The sequence below is a fragment of the Emydura macquarii genome, unplaced genomic scaffold (assembly GCF_026122565.2).
Source record: "Emydura macquarii macquarii isolate MOO-44397 ecotype Brisbane River unplaced genomic scaffold, CSIRO-AGI_Emac_v2 contig_2636, whole genome shotgun sequence".
NCBI classification, from domain to species: Eukaryota; Metazoa; Chordata; order Testudines; family Chelidae; genus Emydura; species Emydura macquarii.
In genome coordinates, this window is record NW_027132773.1 from 40,305,299 (window position 1) to 40,328,889 (window position 23,591).

At 38.9% G+C, this 23,591-nt stretch overlaps 1 protein-coding gene across 2 annotated transcripts in view; it reads right to left on the reverse strand.

Moving 5' to 3' along the window:
• The window catches only part of MAGI2 (membrane associated guanylate kinase, WW and PDZ domain containing 2), a 1,036,622-nt gene that overhangs the window by 70,965 nt on the left and 942,066 nt on the right, over positions 1–23,591 (reverse strand). For both annotated transcript variants that reach the window (XM_067564540.1, XM_067564538.1), the window contains 5 exons: positions 16,486–16,524; positions 9,950–10,044; positions 6,545–6,737; positions 5,569–5,655; positions 2,182–2,430 (listed from right to left, as the gene is read on the reverse strand). In XM_067564540.1, coding sequence (XP_067420641.1) covers positions 2,182–2,430; positions 5,569–5,655; positions 6,545–6,737; positions 9,950–10,044; positions 16,486–16,524 — 663 coding nt within the window. The remainder of the gene's footprint in view (positions 1–2,181; positions 2,431–5,568; positions 5,656–6,544; positions 6,738–9,949; positions 10,045–16,485; positions 16,525–23,591) is intronic.

Sequence of the window (23,591 nt, forward strand, 5' to 3'; positions counted from 1 at the left end):
AGTTTTTCAGATTCTTTACTTGATCTAAGCATAGAAAGGGAATGCTTTACTTCATTTTATCACTGTCTATGACAAACGTGACACTTTTTTTACATGGACATGATCTGGGAACTGCTCAAATTCACAAAGGTTTGACACAATCACTATCTTGATACAATTACTATTTTAATGAATCAATTTGTCATCTCAACAGCTGACCCTCCTCTTCATTTACTCTTGAATTGTTTCAATTAATGCTAAATTTGCAGTAGCTACACATCTTTGTTTGTTCTAGGGAATTTGATCACTTTGACTCTGCTCTTTACTGTCACCTGAAGGATTGCATTTGAAATATTTCTCACTGCACTTCTGAGGATACCTTTCAATTATTTCATTATAGATGAAAATGTATTGAAATTAACTGTGTAATATATATGTATCAGTGCCCTCTACTGGACAGAATCACGACCATCTACTGTGAGTCATACACCCTATTATCTAGAGAAGATTCTCCATTAACTACAGTGACTAGTGGCCTGGTTTTTGGAATAGGAGTATTTTTTTTTTCTCATCTGCTGCCATGAAGTTCCTGTTGGCCATGATGAACATAAAGTGATAACTATAGAGTCATACCTGGCTGACTGGCTATGGCTTTGTTACAGTATTAATTTCAAAGATTCTACTGAATTTAACAAAAGTTCATTTGAGATAGTATGAAAAATATGAATATACTTTGTAGGATCACTTTCTAGTGTAAGATTATAGGATTCTTCCCAGTAATTTTTTACTTGCTTTTATTTTGTCAGATTGGAACAGATTAATACACGGAAGGGGCGGAAAAGGGGGGAATTGTCATTAATTTCCTCAGAAAACAGTTTTGGCAAGTGTGTGTGAGTGGGTGGGTGGGTGGGTGGGGGACAGTTCCAATGGGCCTTTTGGCACAGGGAAAGGCTCCGTTCAGTCTGCAACACGCAAACTAGGTAGTAAATATTCTCAGGGGGCTTGATTTTTAGAAGTATTGAGAATTCACAACTTCATTTCAACTCAATGGAAGCTATAGGTGCTGATCACCTCTGAAAGTGAGGCCCTACCAGGGTCTTCTGGCATACGACGCAATGTTAAATCACCAGCATAATATAGCTCTTGAGACAGAAATTGAGCTATGATCGCTATTGGTCTGACTCTGCCACCCTTTTCACATTGAGGAGTCTTACTGATTATAGAATGAGCCCTTCCTTACTAGGGTTGCCAGTTTTGGTTGGACATATTCCTGGAGATGTCATCACATGACATCATCTTTAATTAAAGATTAATCTTTAATTCCTGGAGACTCCAGGACAATCCTGGAGGGTTGGCAACTTTACTTATCACTCTCCACCACAAAGCATTCCAGTAGCTTCAGCAACATCCTACTAGGCAGCTTCATTAAAGGGTTTCCGAAGATTCCATTTTTATTTGATGTTTCCTATGCTCTATCATTTTTCTTTGTATCTAGCGTTAATAAATGTTGTCGCTATAATTCTATCAGGCTATGTTGTTTTAATAACAATAGGGCCAGATTCTCAGCTGGAGTAAATTAGTGTAACTCTGGATTTATTGTAATTTACACCCAATAAGAACCTGTACCATAATAGTTACCTTTTATATTAATAAGATGTATCCTGGCAGGGTGTCTCTGGGAGGGAACCATATTTTATGGCTAGAGCTCTTTGAATCCTATTGAGTGGGCAGATAAGTGAGTGTTGGAGACACAGTTATTCTCTATGTCTGATGAAGGTTGGACAGGAAGTAATGGGCATAGTCTGCAGCAAGGGAGATTTAGGTTTAAATTCTGGAATAGGCTTCCAAAGGAGGTTGTAAAATCCCCATCACTGGAGGTTTTAAGAACAGGTTGGACAAACACCAGTCAGGGATGGTCTAGGTATGCTTAGTCCTGCCTCAGCGCAGGGAGCTGGACTTGATGACATCTCAAGGTCCCTTCTAGCCCTACGTTTCTCTGATTCTAACCCAAAGGACAGAATAACCTTTGTTCCTATGCATAACATGTCAGGGAGACTGTACCTGAGGGAAGCAACTTCGATTGTCTCTTAGAACTATAGGCTGCGCTGTCAGACAAGGGATGAACAGAGATGGTATTAGGTGTCAGATTTTTTCACTATATGCAAACTTGAAGAAACAAGTGGTAGGTAGGATTTTACTTACTTATTGTAGATCCAGATTCAGGCCTGTTCAATGAGCTGATGATAACAAAGCCAAACCCTTCATTCTCTTTGCGGTGGATGACAACATCACTGGTTTGTAAGCTGTGTGAAGTAAAGCCCTCTGGTGGTATAGTATTACTACTAGATGCAGCATGATTACTGTTAGCATAGGCAGCATAGTCACTTCTAGGAGAACTGTGGTGTGTAGACACTGAGCCTGGGCTTCTGCCATTCTCTGGGCAAGGGTCTCCTAAAATATAAATCAGATCAATATTACAGTTTGACTTGGCCAGTGACTTTGAGTTACTGTATATTTGCTAATGCAACACGAATACAACTGACTGTTTATATTAAACAATGGGAACATAACAGATCTGAAAGAACTGGAATCTACCTGATAATGCAAAGCATTCAAGGGAAATCAGATAGAAAAAGCATAAACACAAACTCCTATTCTGTTCAACAGAGAAGAGAGGAATCTGTTGTAAGAGACAGTACACAGCTGTACAGCAAAGAAAGTTAACAAGAACTATTCAATTAGCTGATCTGTCATCTAGGGGGAAAACTGGCTGTCTAATCCAATACCAAGTTATATTGTTTTTGGATTAAAAGAATTTAAGCATGCAGCTATCACAGAGTAATGTGGATTATCTTTATAATTTTCCTCTTTTAAATTGATTAGCATACTCAAAAGATGTTTATTGAATGGAGAAGCAATACAATGAAAAATAATCACAACTAATTATTCTGTTGCTGCCTCCATAGTTACAATGCTCATTTAGAAGTTTTAAAGATGTTCTTACATGCAGAGTTTAAATAATCAAAAGTGCAATTGAAGTCCATTAACCTTTCAGCTATGGCTTTATATTACTTTATAGTAAAAGCAAAGAGGAAGAGAAATTGTGTGTGATTAACCACCTCTTTATACAAACATAGCTTGCAGTCAGTAACTATAAATAATTAAGTGATGCTTGTACATGGGGAAAAAATGTACCTATATTCATTGCAGACCTTTTGTTTCAGATGAATCATACCTATCACAGTTTTAATATAGTAGTTTCAGATAAATATAAAATGGATGTTTTCTGTCCCTAACAGTAATAGTGGTGCATGCTACAAAATATCGGACAAGCTTCACATCTCCCCCTGAAGACAGTTTACAAGTTAAAACTTCTAAATATGAAATCTGTTTTCTGAATAAAATAAGCAGGATCCAAGGACAAGATGTTATTTTCTCAGGCAGGTAAAAGTGTCCTTTAACAGTCCTTGTACAACTTTGAAATAGAGTGATTAGGGAGGGTAAGGAGGAAGAAAAACAAACAATTATGCTGCTCCTACGTTAGAATAGAAAATCTCCTAGTTATTGGACCCAATCTGCAACTAAATGCCATAGTCAATGACAAAAGATATCACATTTTCTGGTGGTCACCTTCTAGAAGGCTGACTTTGTGTATGTCAATATGGCTGCGATGAAAAGAAAATGATCTTACTCCTCCCGGATGATCAGGAGCAGGCTTTGTTATACATGAATGCCAGAGATTCCCATTAACTACACAAACATAATGCTAGCGGAGGTAGAACAAATTTTAGATGGCTATTAGCTTTTCGTCTATTTATTCTGGAATATATTCATCAGAAAAAATTAATTTTGCTTGCTTTGATTTGCTTTGCTCTGCCTGCAAAGAAATGGCATTTTTAATTCCTATTCCTCGAAAACATCACTCTTTTTCCTAACCAAGCAGGTTTCAGGAGCTCAAGTTTGGTAATTCTTTACCTTAGTTCTTGAAAAAAGAGGACATCTAAGATTCTGCGGCAGAGATGTGCAATACAGTCACATCAAATCTCAAGTTCATTTGGATGACATTTTCTAACCCCAGCCCATGCTAATAAATGGTTTATGAGGATGGGTTGAGGTTGTCTGCACAGCTCAGAAGCTGGTTAGCCTCCTTTTTATCCCACCTCCTAGCAAAATCCTTGAAGACATAAAAGGAAGCAAAGGAGCAATGGCCTTGAAACTCGTTGGAGGTGAGGGGTTCCTACTGGAGGCTGGCTTTTTTCTAAAATCTGTGAACCAAACTGCTGGGCTCTGTTTGAAACCCAGCAAGGTTTGCACAGCCCTAATCTTGACTCTAGTTTGTGTGTGTGTGTGTATTGGGATCATCTAAGGAGATTTTTTCTTCCTAAAGCCTTTCCTCTGTGCCTGCTCCATTTATTCAACCAATATTGCCTAAGGCTTGTTCTTTTTTCACTTTTTTTTTTTTTTTTTTTTTAGAGGAAGGCAAGATTTCTAAGCACTTTTATGCCTGATTTCCAAAAACCCAGAAATCCTTCACAGCCAGGACCTGAACAGATCAACCAAAGAAAGTACAAACATATTTGTAAATGTCAATTTTTTAAATACCACATTCAGAATGATCTTTTGCTTTGTTATGTAAGGGTCAGTAAAAGGGAAACTTTTTAAAAGAATGATTTCGTTTGCAAATTCTAGTTTTCTTCACATTTTTCCCTACACATTTCTGACTGTTGCTTATAATAAGAATATTTTCACTATGCAAAGTTAAGTCATATTCTCCTCTCAGTCAAGTTAGTGTAACCCCTTGACCACAATGAAATTGCATTGGTTTAATTTAGATGAGAATCTGGTTCATTGCACAGAAAAAAATAGAAAAAATCACACTAACCTGAAATTGGATATATAGAAAATTAGCTTCTAATCCTACAAGTTATGTGTGGTTAGACTACTATTCCTGCATGTTACAACTTGCGGGATCAGGGCCTTAATGTTGTATATCAATATGAAAATAAAGAATAACAAAGCTGCAAGGATACTAAAAATGGCAGGGAAAATATTTCTGCAAATATAATATTTGTTGTACAATTTTTTAACAGCTATATAAGGAAAGCCCAATTCTCCATACTGCACATGCTCAGAACTGAGAACTTCAAGTTAACCCAATCAGCCTTCAGTGAGGATGTGTGCCAGTACCTTTGTATGGATTTTGTATTTTTCAGTTCATGTAAATAACACTTCGTTTTTGTTTAAAGACAACATTCAATACCTCACATCAATCCAAGCACTTCTACAGCTTCATAAGCAGTTGAACATCAATGAACCATACACTATATTTTTCAGTGTGTCACTATCAAGGCTAAAGAATAATTCAGGCTGTTTTACTAACTTGATTCAATTACTGTGCCAGGGGTCCTGGGTGACTAATACAAACTCTTAAAAGTTCCGTCCATAATGTAAGACAAGCAACAACCAAAGGACGATAACTACACAGGCTGCACCAAATCCTGTAATTATCATTCTTGCCTACCATCCAGTTTCCATAGAGGCTGATAACCCTTAGGAAACTAACGAATCCCCGAGTGTTCAGTATTTTACCTTGGTAATTGGCCATTTTCCTAGGGATTGGGGAGCTCCTAGGGGGCGCTGAGCCAGGTTGGAGGGAGGATTTCTGGCTGCAGGATTCTAGAGTGGGTAACACAAGAAAGTCAGTCCCAAGATAGGGAAGATTGACAGTAACCTGACAGTGTGCCAGAGATGGGAAATGGGTACTATGAACAACAAGTGGGTTAGGAGCACAAGGTTGTTGGCCTGCTGAGTGGGCAGGAAGGTGAAGACAAAGGTTAGGGAGATGGAGCAGGGAAAGAGGAAGGGCTCTTTGGTGGATAGAGAGGGAGAAGACAGAAGGGGCCAATGACATGCTTACAAATTTCTGATCCCTCATTAAAGGGCCCTAATGATGAGCATGTTCTAAGGGTTATATTAGATTATTAAACTTCATTCTCTCTCCACATAAACAAAGAGTTTAACTTGAGCTGGCTTCCTTTGAAGTCAGTGGCAAAACTCCCATTGATTTCAATGGTGGCAGGACGGGGCTCTGAACATGTCAAAGCAATGGAAGGAATTCCTGCCCTAAAGAGTTTACAATCTGCAAGCCTTTTTCTGCTTGCCTTACCCACACTGATGAGTGAGTGGTCTTATTGAAGTCAGATGAGCAAGACAAACACCATTTGGTCCTAAAATGGCACAAGTGAGGACAAATATAGGACAACACAGTATGGAACAAACAGAGTCATTCATGATCATTACAGCGGGATTGACCCTGTTTCTTCCTGTTCCCTAGGAAACAGGCACAACGCTGCAACGTTTGCCTCACAAATGCTGCCAGGGAATGTTGAAGCACAAATGTTTTCCATGATTCTTTTCTTTAAATAATAAAATATATAGTAAAGTTTAGTTTTTGTTGTTAAAGCTTTTTCTTTTTTTAAAAAGCAGTACCTAAATTACAGCGTGGTCCCTTTTACTGACAGGCCTTGGTTAATTTTTCCACATTTCCCCTCTTTTATTAACATACCTATAGATAGCACCTTTCTTCTCACAGTAAGATTCACTTGCCCATTTCGAGCTGCATTATGCATAAGATCAATCACATCTCGGTGAGTCTTGCCAGCCACTGGGATCCCATCTACATACACCAACTCGTCACCGGGATGTAGACGACCGTCTCTGTCTGCAGAGCCCATTGCAATTACTGCTCCAATCAGAATCTAGATAGTGAAACAAATGGGAATGTTAAATATATTCAGGGTGTTGCTGGTGGCTCAAGGGGTAGCATTTTTTCCCTTTCAATTAAAATTTTCCTTTGCGGTTAAAATGTAATTAGTGCTCATTCAAAAATTTCTAATGAATTTTCCACCCATATATATTTTTCCATGACATATTTGGGATAAAAATCAAGGTTAAATCAAACAAAACCTGAATTCTCTAAAAAGACTTATGTTTAAATTATTCACAGAGTTATTTCCTGGTTTTGCTCTCTTTCATTTAGGTTTTGGGTAAGCAAAGAACGATGGGTTCAGATGGAAAAGTAGCCATGTGGGGTATCTGCTTAAGCATTAACACAGCCTCAGGCCCCCTTTAGGTAATAAGGGCCAGAAGCCAGCAGGGGAACTTGTAAACATGACTCTTGTGGAGACTTGCTGACAGGGGCCTAAGGGACAGCTGCACGGACCAGAAGGTGGTGCAGAGGCATAGGATGAGTGTTTCCATATGGGTGGTCTTGCCCTCTGATGGATACACAGAGATCTACAGGGCCTCACAGCAAACCTAATGGAAGAGCTTTTTGAGGAAACTCCATGTGGGGAACTTTGCAGAGTTTCCCTCTCTCTCTTTGGCCTTCCCCTTGAGCAATCTTTTGCTTTCCAAATGTACAAGGGGGAAAGCCACAGAATTCTCCTTCCTCCTGATGTTGTTAGATACCCTTTAAGTAGTGCCAAGTGGAGGTGCCAGAGGTTTTCTTTTGAAATACTGCATTCTGTTCTTCAAAAGGCTGAAAGAATATGCCTCAAAGGTTGGTATACTATTTTGTGCAAAACCCAGCTATAAAACATACAGTTATGCTCCTTTACTGGACAACGAAAAGCAACCCAAGGCTGCACTGAGATTCTCATAAAGTATTCTGAGAACATTTTGATTTTCTGTCTCTGCCGAGTTATCTAAACTAGATGTCTGTGAACTCACTGTAGCTTGGCAGATATTTATGAGGGAAACTTGCTCACTGGTTTGTAACCTGAATATTTTTCATTTGCTTTAAATCTGAGTCTTAGCATATAAAGCACTGAACAGTATTTTGACTGCAGCTGCACAGTAAACAGAGGTTTTCACGGAGCTGTCCACAATGACACCATTAGTTTAGAATTAGAAGTACTGAAAATGATTTATTCCAGTTATTACTTTTGTCAATGTGGTATTTCGTCTGCCATTGTAATGCCCACTCACCTTTTCAAAGTTCCTCTAAAGCTCCTAACAGTCTTGTCTGCTTGACTAAGCTAAATAATGTTGTCTCCTCTGAAAACTTTGCTATTCAGTGTTCATGCCCTTTCAGACCATTAATACATTTAAGCTCCGATCCTGCAATTCACTGTGCCCATGTAACCCACCGGTCAGCGTACAATCCTCGGCCATGAATGATCCACAGAAGGATGTGATTCTGTTACTGGCCCCAGCTACTGAGGCTGACTCTTTAACGCATGCTTTTAGCTCTAGAAATCCCTAGTTCCGGCCCTGGTACATCAGCTAAGATAGCAGCCATTACAGGTGTTGACTTTGATGGGGCTCTGCACAAGTGCACTGCTTCACCTGTGCGCAGTGAATGCTAGGCTTAGGTTGTTTTTAAAAAGTCACATTTTGACATAATGGGAGCCATATTCAATAACATCGATTCTAGTTTAGAACCTGGAGATGATCCACTGTTAACTTTTTGCTATATTGAAAAGCAATAATTTATTCCTACTCTTTGTTTTTTGTGTTTTATCTAATTTCTTATATTATGTTCTCTTACCTCATGACTACTTAATTTTCTTAATAGTTATAAACTCTGCAAATAGAAAACAAATTGAAAAATATCAAGCATTTAATTATAGTTGTGTCATCCTTTCAGAATGAGACTGATTGGAATGTCTGTGGGGGCAGGATGACAAAATTATCTCAGATAAAGGGTGGATTGCAGAGAAACTCATTAATTTCAGCTATTGCTTGATGGTAATAAAATTTACTTTTAAAAAATCCCCAAAATGTTGACCTGTTGAGAGTAACAGTATTTGTGAGAGAGTGTTGTGGCCTAGTGGTCTGAGAACCGAATTAGGAGCCAGTAACTTCTAAACGCTAATCCCTGCTTTGATACTAAGTCCCGCTGTGATTTTTTTGGCATATCATCTCGCTTCTCTCTCATTTTCCCCATCTGTAAAATGGCTACTTCATAGGTTACTTGTAAGGTTTAATTAAATATTATATGTAAAGTGAAGAGGAAGAGGAAAAGTGCTTAGTATTATCCACAACACTAATGGGTTCATGATGTTGAGTTCAAGTTGTCTGAATGCATCCAAATATTTTCCCTGTCTAAGACAGTACTAAATATCTTAATACCTTCAGCAGGGGTCTGAATGCAGTGACCAATTTCAGAATATCTGGTCACGTTCATTGGTGGTTCACCAGAGTAAGTTAGGCACCATTTAGGGTACATGTGTCTGGAGTGTGTAACTGTTACAATTCACTGGCATTATAAAGCATAGCTTAAACATCACAGGCCACAGCACAAGCCACAGAACCTCACCCATGTGTTCCTGTAAAAGACCCATAACCTCTGGCTGAATTACTGAAGTCCTCAAATAATGATTTAAATATGAGTGAAGTCATGACTCAATTAAGTCAATGGTAAAACTCCCATTGGCTTCAGTGGGGCCAGATTTCACCCGTAGTGATAAAATTTCATTAAATGTGGTATGTGTGTTCCCAAAGATGAATAAGGTCATTAACAGTACTCTCTAATCCCACACATTCCATATATGTACAGTCTGTGTCTACATTGACCTACTGTAGCATAGCATGGTATTCATTCGCGCATGCTTATACAACATTTGAATGCAAATCTACTGCTTAAACTCAGTACTTGATCGTTCAGAGAAACCAATAGTTCTCTGTAAGTCAATATTAAAAGAAGCCAAATAGCATTCAGTTCTCTAAAAAATGTTGCAAAGTGCACTCTTCCTAACTTAATACAAAGTGATTCACAATGACTTAGTTTAAATGGAGATGCTGACAATTTGAGAGACCTGTCTTTTTCAATGGATGAACAGGAAAAAGCCTTTTTATTTGGAGTTCTAAAGTTCCATTCCTTTATGACCATTGTGTGAAGTGATATTTTTGACATTTACAAATATACTGACGCTATACAATAGAAAATCATGAAGAAACAACTCACAGGCTGTCCCGGTTCATCTCCTCCAAGGATTCTGAAGCCAAACCCAGATTCCATCCTCCGAAGGTGAACATCCAGCTCCTTATAATCTGGACCTGGTTTAAAAGGAGATCTCACTGAGTAATGCATTTTCGTTTTTCCTTGAGAAACTGAACATCCCAGTAGTTAGTTCATTGGAAATGATTAATGATGGTCCTGTTAGAGCTGGTGGAAACTGTATTGAAAACAGTGTGTTGTACACAGACTAACAACCACAGATATTTGAATATGAAGATATCTCTAAAGATGATGGTGTGCAGTAAAGCACACTTAACCCAAACTAGAAAGTGATCACAGATGAACAGCACAAGATGAACAGCACAAGGTAAATTCTTCCCATGATACATAGCATAATGTACTGCTATGACTGCCTTTGCATTATATTTTGTTTCTCCACCATCAGCAATGGTATTTATTTTGTAACTTTAGTATAGTTCTTCAATGCCTTAAAAGAGTAATTTAGGGAGAGGGAGATACTTGAAAAATGATCAGATCTAATTACAAGTCAGTGGAGCTAAATAACTATTAAAGAAAAGACCATTTTAATCTACACAGATATAAATAGTGTGCCACCCTGTGTCATATAACTTTGCAGTATTTCATTCTTAGATAATACATTCAATAAAAATTTTTGGTGATAGCTAGCATTTAAAGCCCCTAAAATGAAGGATTTAAAATGGACAGATAACATAACATTAACTTGAACATCTTTCTACTCAATTAAAGTTTCTGTAGCTTTACAAATCATTGACATTCCTGTTTTTAAGATCACTGTAACTTGACTGTAAAAATATGATCTGTGCTGAAACTTGTCATACAATCTTTCAGCTCAGGAACACTATGAATTTTTAAAATGAAATTCCTGGAAAAATCTGTTTAGTTCATTGAAAAGCTGCTATTGTATGAAAAGTAATATTCATAATTTTGGGCTTTCATGCACTCATCACAAAAAGAGAGAGGAAATTAATTTTTAAAGGAAATACAGTGAAGCAGTGAGCACTCCAGAGACTGATAAGAACTGGCTGCTTAACAAAGATGGGCTTCTAATAATCACAGACCAGTATTTTACTCAATACATTTGGGCATACTTTGGGATTGTCTCCTAAAATAGGACAGTGAATAATTAGGGTGGTCTCTTTTACAGATTTCACTATAGTCCATAACTTGAGATAATGTTTTTCATGGTTTTCAACCCCATCACACCATCTACCCCAAAATTAAAAGCTCCAAAGGTCTTTATTTTAAAAAAATGGTTAGGTTGTCTATATAATAACTTCATTTCACCGAAAAATTAATAATTTCTCCAGTTGTGTATTGCACCCCCAGCACATGGAACCCAGAAGGTGGGTGATCAAAGGTGGCTGATCTGGGGGTCCCCTGACTACTACAGCACTCTATCCTGGACTAGCTATGGACTGCAGCTTAGCCTAGCATCTTCATAGCACCATATGCTATGGACTTTCCATCTCCAGTCCCACCACTGGAAGACTCTCTTCACTGGAACTTGTGGGGTGGTGTTGGGGGAAGCATAAAGTACACATGGTGGTTCTGACAGAGTTCTCCACAGCCAATGTGGCATATTAATGACCCCTCTACACTGCTGGAGTGGTGTTTAGGGGTTTTAGCATGCGACAGTGACAGAATATATCCCAAGGAATTTTAACATGAAGAATTGGTTGAAAAGAGAAGGTCCATTGACATTGCATGAAGCCCATGAGCAGCCATTAGTATTAAGGCCTGTTATATTGAATGTGATAAAAAACTCTTGACGTCAATGAGAATCTTTCTATTGGCTTCAGAGTGCTTTGGATCAGACCCTAAGGTGTCAATCCTGTGATCTGGGCTGCCCTCAAGGATCACTGCACTTGTGTGAATCCCCTCTAATGGCAGGATGAGAACTTAAGAAGAAGACAGGCCTTGACATCATAGGCTGCAATAATTGCAGAGGAGCTTTTATAGTCAATCACATCAGTGATTTGTGTGAAGGTAACAGAGCTCTTAAATAAAATACATATAAAATGGATGGTACTGGGATTAAAAAAATATGCTAGATCTGCAGTGCTGCTGTCTATTCAAAAGTAGCAAGGAGCATGTGTGATCCTGTGAAGGACCACAAACTTTTTCCAAAACTTTCACCACCTTCAGATACACAGCAAACAGTCACTAACCCTTGCATTAAAGGACAATGTACACACAGAGGGCTGGATGCGAAAAAGAAGTTAGGTGCGATGCTCAGCATCATAACACCTAACTTTTAGGCACATAGAAAATTACTGCAATTCACAAAGCCTGAGTTAGGCACCTTGGCTCACTGTACAATGAATGGGGAGAGATAGGTGCCTTAGATTGCAGTTCACAAAAGCCAGCAAAATAGGCAGAATGCTACCTAAGGTAGCCAATAGGAGATACCAAAAAGAGGGATGCATGCTAAGCACCACTCCTCTCACATATATAGGCATCTAAGTCCAGGCTGTAAGGCAGTGCTTGTGAGTCTCAGCTGTGAACCCCATCCTGGAGTTAGGTTCCTATGCCATTTTAGCAAGAAGAGCAGAAAACGGCGGTGCTTATCTTATGACCTTTAGCAAGAAGTTAGAGCATTTACCTGGGATGTGAGAGACCCTTGTTTAATTCCCCGTCTATACCAGGGGATGAGAAAGGACTTTAACATGGGATTGCCAAGCTCTCAGGAAAGTGGTCTAACCGTTGACCTATGGGATACTCTGATGTGGGGCTCCATCAGTCTGTCCTGTTGAAGCTGCTCCATTGTGGATAAATAATTAAAGTGGAATTAGGCCAGAAACAGAGGAAGTGAGTGCGTGAAAGTGACTCTGTAGTGCAGTGGCGAGGGCACCCATGTAGGAGATCCTGGGTCCACTCCTCCTGCTCCAATCATTCTTTAATTTCTACAGTAGAGCTCTTTCAACAGGACAGATTGGGCGAGCCACCCACCACATTAGCATAGTCCATGGCTCAGTGGTTAGAGTACTTTCCCAACAGGTAGGAGACCCGCTTTCTCAAATACTTTCTCCCCCTCTGGTAAAGAGAGAGATTGGGTCTCCCGCTCCAGGTGAGTGCTCTAACCAGCGGACTAAAAGTTATAAGGTGGGCACTACCATCTCCTGCTCCAGCTTGATTTTGAATGAGACGTGATCTGGTAGGCAGCCTCTGGGTGCACCTGCTGGCTCAGGTCCTGGACATGACTTAGGTAGCTGGTTCATCCATTGCTCTGGGGTTTTGGCAGGAGATAGGTGTCCAGACACCGAGGGAGGCAGCAGCACACATAGCCAGAGGCAAAACCATAGGCAGCTAGGGAAATTTTAACCTAAAATCTTATGTGCCCAGTGAGTTTAGGCACCTACAAGGTTCAGTGGAAGTTTTGTGCATTGCAGTGGTCCTGAAACTAGTAGGCATCTAACTTCTTTTGTGCATCCAGCCCTTAGAGCCTTGAGGCTCTATTTAGCCTACATATTTAAATCATAACAGCTTCAAAATAAGCCTATCATGTTAACTCACTAAATTTCTCTGACAAGTGCCCATGTGCACAAAAAATGTTAAATTAACGAGAAGGTTGTTCCCCAAGTTGACACAGGTAGAGGAATGTTAAGCTAGGAATTATATTCTCACCTTTCCTTGTCTTGTGTCTAAGTTTACTGCGGAGGCGTCTTGCAGGCCCCATAATAACTAGAAACCAGGGGACCAGTTTTAAAATCTCAGCTTTAACTTTGAATGGCACTGGTGGGAATAGTTTGTCACAATCTTAACAGTAGCTTTTTGTGTGGATGTAAATTCATTATGTGTCCCTGACTGTAGGTATTGAGACTATGAGTGTCAGCTTGTGAGTAATAAGGTTCTGGCACAAACACTGAGATTTAAACTTCACAATAAATACAGAAAATTACGCTGCTGACAATTTTTTTAAAACATCACTAAATAAAAACATTTTCTATTTTTATGCTGTCTATTTTTATTATGGTGAAAAAGGGAGTATTGGGGGAGTCAGATACTATGATGGGCATTAGTACAAAAACTCCTGGTATTTTTCTTTCTTAATGTCCACTCTCTGACCACATAGAGTTAACTAGGTAAGGTCCAAGCCTTTAGGTGTAGGCCAAAAATATGTTATGTAGGGATCTTGCAGCTCCTCAGAGGGCCCTAACGTGTCATTTTGGAAGCACTCTGACTAATTAGTGATTTTGTGTGCCAATCAGCCCTGGCACAAGACATTACATTAGCCATCAGCTACTACTATTTTTCCATTAGTTTAGTGCCAGCAGCGTTCCTGAAGCACTGACAAATTTAATTTAAAAGTGGAATTTTGTTCCATCTAGGAGAATACTATTGGACACCCTATTTTCCCATCAAGTAGTATAAAGCTTCTAAAAGTAAATGAAGGAAAGAGGGGAGGCGAGATATGGGGTAGATGAGATCCTTTAAAAAGGTATTTTGGTATATCCTCGGTGTCTGGCCCTGTAAGATTCAGGCCTTGAATATCTTTTTCTTTGCCATTTTTCCTAGTGAAGATAGTGAAATTTCATAGTGGATCAAATTCACAAAGCAAAAATGGCCTTACCGAGAACAGAACAACATGCATGCTCTAAGATGTACTCTACCCTGATAATAAGTATTAATTCATTATAGAACATTTTTTCTCTCAGTGGGCTGGATTGGCACTTTGCAATCCACCTCAAATAATGGGAAATAGTGTCACAGCCCTAGGAGCAAAGCAGGATCTGAATTGTGCCAGAATAACAATTTGGGCTCTGCTTTCTTGTTTCATTGGGGCTGTGGCAGTAATTTTCCTGACACAGCTTACTTTCCCCGCCTAATCAGCTCAGCTTAGCTGGCTGATACACTACTCACTCTCAACCCATACACATACATGGAATGCTGAGTAGTAGTTCATTGGTGGTTGCTCTTCTCCTGTGTACGAGCCAGTGACATAGGTAACCTGCACTGGAGAATCAGAACATGCCTTATATCCCCTTACTTTCGTGCACTAGGCAGCTAACAGTTGATTGCACTGAAGATCATGAAGATTGGTTGGAATAGCAGTCTCCTTTTTTGTTTAAAGTGAGATTTTTTCTCATTAAGCATTTAGCAAGGAGGAGACAACACTGAACCAAGTGCCAATTTATAAAAGAATCTGGGACTCCCATCATTCTGCGAATGCCAAGAGACAAACGATCTTATCACAATACAGTAAGGGTGCTACAGAACACTGGGGAATTCCGAATGCTGAATTCTGATGAAGAGAAAATGTGGTTTATAATATGAAAATTGCTCTTTGGTGTATTGTTAATGAACAACAGTGAGATCTCATACATGCTTTGAATATGAATAGGCTATCATTTGATATCATCTCACTTTGATCCTTGTACTGTATTCATCCAAGTCCCTAGATGCTTTTCATATTGATAAATGGACCCAGAGTTGTTTCTTTAAGGCTTGAAACTAGAGGAGAAGATATGTCATTGAAAATGATTGATTCAGTTTATGAATGATTTCAGCCTCAGCCTTCTGCAAAGAGTAATATCTTTATGGATTAAGTTGGCACATGGGATGATGCTGTAATGAAATATTTCTTCTTGAATCTCTTCTACATTTTAATTAAAACAAGAATACACAGCTTTATTAGAAAAATTTGGCAGTCTTGCTGTGTTTATTGAATTTTTCTGCTAAAAATAAACATTTGTTTGGACTTTCTCACTCAAGGTGACTACCAGGAGGGGAAAAAAAGAAAAACTCAAGAACCATGGGATAAAGCGGGAATTTGCAAAATGCTATTATGAATTGTGGTTAAGGTGAAAACATAAAATCTTCATATCAGAGCTTCAAATGCTCTTGAAAAGTATGAAAAGTTTTAAGAGCAATTATGGACCTGCTAATTTCCATCATTAGTGTTTTTTTTAATGTGCACATTTTTGTTTATGTATGCAAAGGAAGAGCTAGTAAATGAAGGCTTCACTACAGAAAATAAAAAGATTAAAAATTAAATCTGTACTCTAATACCATGCTTCTATACAGTGGGTATTTTGTAGCCAACCTATAAGCATTAGAGGGTATGCAAAAACAATATAAAGCTTTGTTTCTGTAAAAACAGGACAAAGTACTTATGTATATAAGTGTTTGCAGGATATAGGCTTTAAAGTGGGTTTCAATGGGAATGGCAAAACAACCTTCACTGTAACACCAGCACTTGTTGCACCTGTTTATTTACCAATATGAGAGTTCAGGAAATGGAATGAATTCTTTCTAAGCTGAGTTACTGTTGACATTTCAAAAGAATGAAGGTAATTCAAACATCCACAAAGTTCTTATTTTAAAAACAAGCCTTTTTTGTTTGTTTGGTTTTTTTTTACAGACAGACAGAAAGATGATGGAACACTCACTCATGATTGGCCATAACCCAGAGAAATGATTAAAGGAAGAACAGTTACTTAAACATAAAAATGGAGGACAGTTATTTTACAAAACAATGAAGGCTGAAGAATACTTGCCAGAGGAATCCACTCGAAAACCAGTCCTGGGCGGCACTTGTTCTGAATAGGAAAACGGGGAATTAAAGATGAAATATGTTTCTCCAGACATTTAAAGATGTAGCACCACTTTCTCTGTCACGATCTGAATTGTTAAAGTGCAACTGCTTCCTTTTATTAGATATGTTTCCACCCACTTTTTAGTAGACGGATATAGTTTAGCGAGATATAAATATCTATATACCACTTAGTTCATTTCTTTGTAAAAGTGTGGAAGTGGAATGGCCTTTCACTGATGTTAATGTAATTGACATTATAGATGTTAGTGCAGTGGTTCTTAACCTTTCCAAACTACTGTACCCCTGAAGCCTGAGTCCCACCCCCACGGGGCTGAGGCATGTAACTTAGTTTCATGGCGCCCCTGTGGCTCCAGGCAATTACCTTTCTTGCCACCCCCAATACCAGCTCTGCACTTGCGACCCCTCTAAAACTCCAGGTTAAGAAACACTGTGTTAGTGGAAATAGTTATGCTTATTCATCAGCAACAGTAACAAGAGAAAGTTAAATGGCTGAAGTTAAAGGACTTGATCCTGCTCTCACTGAAGTCAATTGCAAACTCGTTATTATCACCAATGGGAACAGGTGTTTGCTCTGTATTACAGATAACAACAGGTGAACTTGGAGCAAATGGAAAGCTGCATTCACACTCAAAGTTCTTTTGCTTGTCAGAAATGGTTTAACTGTGAACTCATCCTTTACAAACTTTGCAACCAGTTCATATTGACTGGCCAACAACAGCTGGGCAGAGCAAGCTCTTGATATTCAATCTACCTTTTTTAGAAAAGTGTGGTTTGTATTTGATGGTTTAAGTGACGTACTTTCTGTCATATCAGTATCTGTGGGACAACCATTAAATGGAGAAGCATATGTTACTTTCCTGAGTTAAAAGCATCTCAGCATGGAAAAATTCGAGAGCTGCACAAAGGATGAAATGGCCTTCTTGGAGCAGCTCCAGTCTATTGTGTATATTTAAAAATCTCTCATGGAAAGATAGTGTATGATGATATTCATTTGAAGGTTGCTGGTCCATATTACCGATACTCATTTAGAAAGCATTTCCACATGATGAAGGCCGAGTGTTAACTAGCATGCACTGCATGTGTTGAGAGATCAAATGCACAGCTGAGTGAAACACCAAAGAAATATGTATATTGATGAAAGAAAAGTTACCCGAGAGTGCTGTTTAGATTATGTTATGGCTATTACTGAAATAAAAAGAATAAGATTTTTTTAAGGAAGCATATGCATACAGTTAAAAACTTAGCTCTTTAAAATTCTCGCTTAATATATGGATTTTATACTGCATATATTTTTAGGTTGGGATTTTCAATAATATCTAAATGACCTGGGGGCGTCAATCCCATTGACTTTCAATGGGATTCACGCTCTCAAGTCACTTAGTGATAGATTCACAAGAGGACTGTTGGTGCTTAACTGCCACTTTAGATCCTAAAGTCCAACATTTAGATGCCACTGGCATTCACAAAATGCCTGCTCAGCGTCACCTAACTCTGTAGATGCCTCAAGTTGCTCGGTGCCTAAGTTTCTGGCCGTGGGCAGGTGCACAGCCATGTAAGTCCTGACACCCAGAGCCTAGCTCACACCTAAGCTAAGTGTTCGCATTGGTGCAGCTGTAAGCTCTGTTGTGTAGCCATAGCCTTAGTCCTTTCTGCGAATCTAGGCTGAGGCCCCTTTGAAAATCCCACCATCCATGCACAATGAACCTGTCAAGTTACCGTACAAGCAGCTGATGAAAATCTCAGCAGCAAAAACAGAGTTAGCCACCACTGAAATGACTGTCAAAGCTTGTTGTTAGTGGAGTTGGTCTTCTAAAGAATTCAGAGCAGATTTGCACTCAGCACATTTGGGGAAACTTTGATATGTTGTCTAACAAGCATCGTCTCTAATACAAGTTTCACGGTGTATTTAATGGTAGCAATGCAGAACATCTTAAATTCTGACCTCAAGGGTGGTTTGAGTCTCCTCTGGTATGAGCTGTAAAAGACGCAAACCACTGTTGCTTTGTCTAAGCTGTCTGGGAATAATGGGAAGAGGAGAAACCAGGAGAAAGAAGGCAATCTTTCCAACAACTTCTCTGGCTGTCGTCTGCATGGAACTACTTATTTTAAATATCCTTTGCTGCTCCTTACAACTTTTTTAGGAAGTTGGACTAGAACTATCTGTCCCGAATGTAGCATTTCTTCTTAAAAGGGGCTTTGTGTAATGATGTTGGTGATTCAGTAGTTGGCAACTTCCCCTTGGATCAGTATTGAATAAATACTCCAGAACCACCATCTTTTGGAAAAGATATAAAACTGAGGTCATTGAAAATTTTATTTTGCTTTTTGCAAGAGTAGGTTAACTCTGCATTAACTCTGGTGTCCTAGTGAAATTTGTGTAGTTCACATTCTGCTTGCCTAAAATGGCCACTGGAGTTTGAATAGGATTGGACTGGACCAAATCTTAGTTTGCTTTGGATAAGATATTCTTATTCATCTGCTGTCCAAAGAACTGTGTAATATTGCTGTGTGCTGCCATGTTCTACATGAGGTGGCTGCATACCTGCACTTTGGTGGTAAATGAAGTGATTCCTGTACATACTCTATAGTTTAAAAAGTGATTTAGGATCCTTCAAGATGAAAGGTGCTATATAAATGTAAATGTTACTACCAACACGACTGGGAGCAGGAACCTTTGAAACTAATGATGCTCCACTGCATACTCAGAGAAATGCTCTCTTCTAGTTTAACGTTTCTAGATTTTAATGGAATTTTTAAAAGAAACAGCTCTTTTAATGCATGAAAAGCAATTTCATCTTGATACCCAATAAGATTTTATGCTTGGAGGTACTTAAGTTTTTTCTTTTGGTCATATGTCTAGAATTACTCTCTGAAGTGGTTCTAAAACTGGATTATTTTGCGTTGCTCATTTGTGCGTTGGTCATTTTAGTACTATTCTATATTGGCCTCAAGAAGCATTCTGAATAAAACATTAATTGTAACAAATTAGACAGGAATTCACTTAGATAACTTAAGAGTGCCATGAATATTAGTAAGAGCTCCTTGTTCTGAGGTCCTTCCATTTATACAATAGCCACTGCCTGCTTTGGGTCCAGTTGAACTTTTCTTCTGCCTTTGTTTGTGTCCTTCACAACTAGTCCCTTTCAGTCTCACCTGGCATTTGTTCCTGATCAATTTAAGGTTCTTTTCTCTGGCTCTCTGCAGAACAGTACACAGTCTCTCTTTCATTTTTGCTCCAATTCAGCAGTGCATCAACTATTACTTACTTCCAACTCATTCAGATCATCACTGATTTGGGATATGGTGCTTTTGCTAATTCTCAAGTGCTGAAGCAGTCCTAAAGGAAATTTGCTTAAATATATACCTACCAAAAAGAGAAGCAAAATGTGCAGACCTTGGGACGCTCTCTGACCATGTGAAAGAGTAATGTTTCTTCAGGAGAATTCTCTCCATACACTAACCAATTCCTTACACACAACAGAGGATTTGTAACAATGTTACTGCCTCCTTGTAAAGGAAAGTGCTACCATTAGGACAGGTGGGCAGCTTGGTGACTGAGCTCACAGCATCTGCAAAGTGCCAGCAACCAGCAGAGAATATCTAATGAGGGAAGATCTTTGAAGAAAGCAACGTGAAGAATTAATTTAAAAGGAACTCCCCTCTCACCAGCAGCACCCACCCCTGTGATTGACTGCAGAGTTATAAATTGCTCTTTTCAAAACTCTCATAGCTCTATGCTTAAACAGCTTCAGAAGTCCTGAAGAATAGCAGATTCTAAGTAAAAGGGAAAATCTTGCCCTTTTCTTCCCCTCTATTTTCCCTCTCCCCTTCTCCAAATAATAATAAAATCTGTAAAAAAAAATCATAGAAGAAAAAAGTAATTTAGAAATAAGATAACTGATGTAGTAATCTGAGTTATGAGGCTGTCTGGGCCCAACATGTGTCCCTGCACTACCAGATTACTAGATGGGCTTGGAATCAATCAGACTACATGCTGATCATGTGCACCCCAGCACAATAAAATTCCTTATGTATTTTATTAAAAACAATTTGCTATAAATGTTAAATTTTACCAAAATAGTCATTGAACATTAAAGAACTGTGAAATGTTCTTTTATAAAAAGCAAGACATTTTTAGCTATAGGTGAATAACCTATTCATATGGCAGCTTTTAACCTTTCCTCTACTTTTCATTACATTATGTTTGGTCTCCCTGTAACCTATCTTGGACTTCTTACACTACAACTTATATCTCCATCTGTGAGGAAGTATGGAAGCAGAGGAACTATTGGTAAAGGCTAGTATAGGGAGACCAGACTGCCCACTTCCACCACCGTCAAGAGACTTCTAGAGTACAGAAATAGGTAGCAACAAATGTGAGATTTTTTCCACTGCATGCCACAGTGTAAGAAAAGAAAACCAGCAAAGAGATGAGTAGGAAGTTAGATGGGACATAAGGAAGACCATAAACAATTTACTGATAAGGTCATTTTCCCTTATCATGGATCTTCCCTTTCCCCATCCTACAGTGTATCCATTGCACTAGGCTAACGTAGCAATATGAAGGAAGACACAATCTTAATAATAAGCCATGAGACCTCAGGAGGAGGGCTTCTTTATTTTTTGATCTTTAATCTCGCTCTTTTTTTTTTTTGGCTCTCAATGAATACACCTCAGTAAATATATAATAGTAGAAAAATGACACTAAGCTGATACACTGTTTATTACAGCAATTACTTAAGACATCCTGGTCTCTTCAACTTCCAAATAACAAGAGAGTTCAAGACGAATGAAAAAGTTGGCCATTATCTTGGGTTTGTTTGGTCTTTCTTTCCTTTCTGCATATTCTGTACATAGTACCCAAAGTGTTTAATAACAGGTTAAAATCAACCACTTTACAATTTGTCACCTTTGCCATAGCCAGAAAATCCCACACGTTTGTGATCTATTTGTTCATAGATGGAGAATCTGATGTTGCCAATCTGCTGTAAAGTCTTATTTCTAACCATTGTAATGTGAAGTGAGATTTCCACAAATGTCTGGAAATTCAGAGGTAGGTATAGAGCAGCCACAACATACTTGTGCCTTATGGCAAACTCCAACTCACAAGAACACTGTCTAGACTGGAGTACATAATCAATACGCACTGTCTTTTAATAGCAAAGTTCTGGTATGTTCAAACGCTATTAATGCATTTCAAATGTACAATATTGTACAACATATATTTTAAAATATACAATATTGTATGTTAAAAATGACTTGTTGCACTCTCTGGTCACCATGGGGAAACTCACATTCATTGGTTTACTTGATGGTTGCTAATAAAGATTCTAAATCATTATTTATTTATTTATTTATTTATTTTTAGATGATATTTCCAAGAATGCTTTGAGATCTGACCTCCACTGGGTAAGTGTACAGAGGAGGGCACCCAGCTTGAGAACTCTCCACTGCTGAGCAATTGGATTCTTTTAGCTCCAGTAGCAACCAGTCTCTCGCTGAATGTCTTAACAGAAAAATGGAGGAGAGAGATCTGCTCTTAGCCACATGCTACAATGTGCGTTAAAGCCTACCATACACTAATGCATAAACACAGTAAGAGCTAAGCAACTTTGATACTGTCTAAATGCCCAGGAGAGGATTTTATGCTTGGAGGTACCTCAGACAGGAAAAAAAAAAGAGTGGCTGGAAACAGCAAGTTCACATGGAAGTTCAAGTATACCTGGAGATAAAACATCTAATTTGAACAGTTGTAGCTAGCGGAGAGGGAACCCAATTGTAGACTATATCCTTCTGGTCAAAGTGCACACAGCCTGAAGGGGCAACAGCTGAAGACTGAATCTTTTAGCTGCTCAAGGGAAAACACAACAAGCATTGCTGAACTTAAGTCAGAAAATGCAAAAGTAGAAATCATTTTGAAACACGAGTTAGTCTGCTCCTGTCTCTGCAAAATGTTATACAGTTCACTAGGCAAAAACATTTGAGAGCAAAACAGAAATATTATGAAGCTATTCATTGGGGCCAGAAGGCAAAGCAAAAGGAACTTATTTCTATGGTAAGCCTACCAGGCAGATGAAAACAGGTTTGGGAACATGCAGGTATGGGTCTCTCAGGGCTATGGGGCACAGGAAAAATGCCCATTGATGAGGCCATCCTGAAGAAGCCAGTTCCTGCACCTAAAGGCAAGACAGAGAACACTATAGAGAGTATACTTTCTTCAGGAGTGCTTATTATTGAGAAGATTGCATGGCTTGATAATTTCCCTGATGTATGCTGTGCCTCTGCTCATAAGGGGCCTCTGAAGCAAAAGCATTGACCATGTGAAGAAACTGCTTTCTGAGGAGGAAAAGAAAATGGGAAAGGTGTGAGTGAGAGTACCAAGAAGAATTGGAGATTTGATAATGTGGTGATTGTTGCTATATAAATATGATTACATAGACATACGTCCAGACAGATTGGCATGACAACTTCCAAACTTTAGGGATGTGAAGAAATGGCAGCTTTGATCATGGTGGGGAGCAGGGGAGGAAGAGAAAAGGCACTGCTGTTGGTTTGAGATAGACCATGTAGAAGTGGGGGCCGAGGAATGACTGTGCCCCCAAATATCTTTGGGCCACAAAGAGATGGGATGACAATAGTGATGGCTCAGGAGTGAAGGTAGTTGTACTGATATTAGCAAAGTAAGAACAGAAAAAATCTCCCTCTATTATAAACTGAGACAGGAAGTCAACAGAAAGAGCATATTAGTGTCAGAATCCCACACCCAAGATGAATGGAAACCTTCACAATGTTTGGAAAGGAAGAATAGTTGGAAGTTCTGCTGTACTAAATGTTTGTTCCACTGAAAATACCCATAACAGATGCTCTGTACCATATACAGTGGTAGGAGCTCAGTGGGACAGTATGGAGGTGATGGGACAAAGCCATCACTAGTCTGATCGGTACCTTCAGAAGACCTAAGAAAAACACCGTAGTTGAATTAAACTCTTCTCTCATGTATTGACCAAGGGGAGGGATCCAGACCAAAGGCTGAAGATGCCAGGATCAATA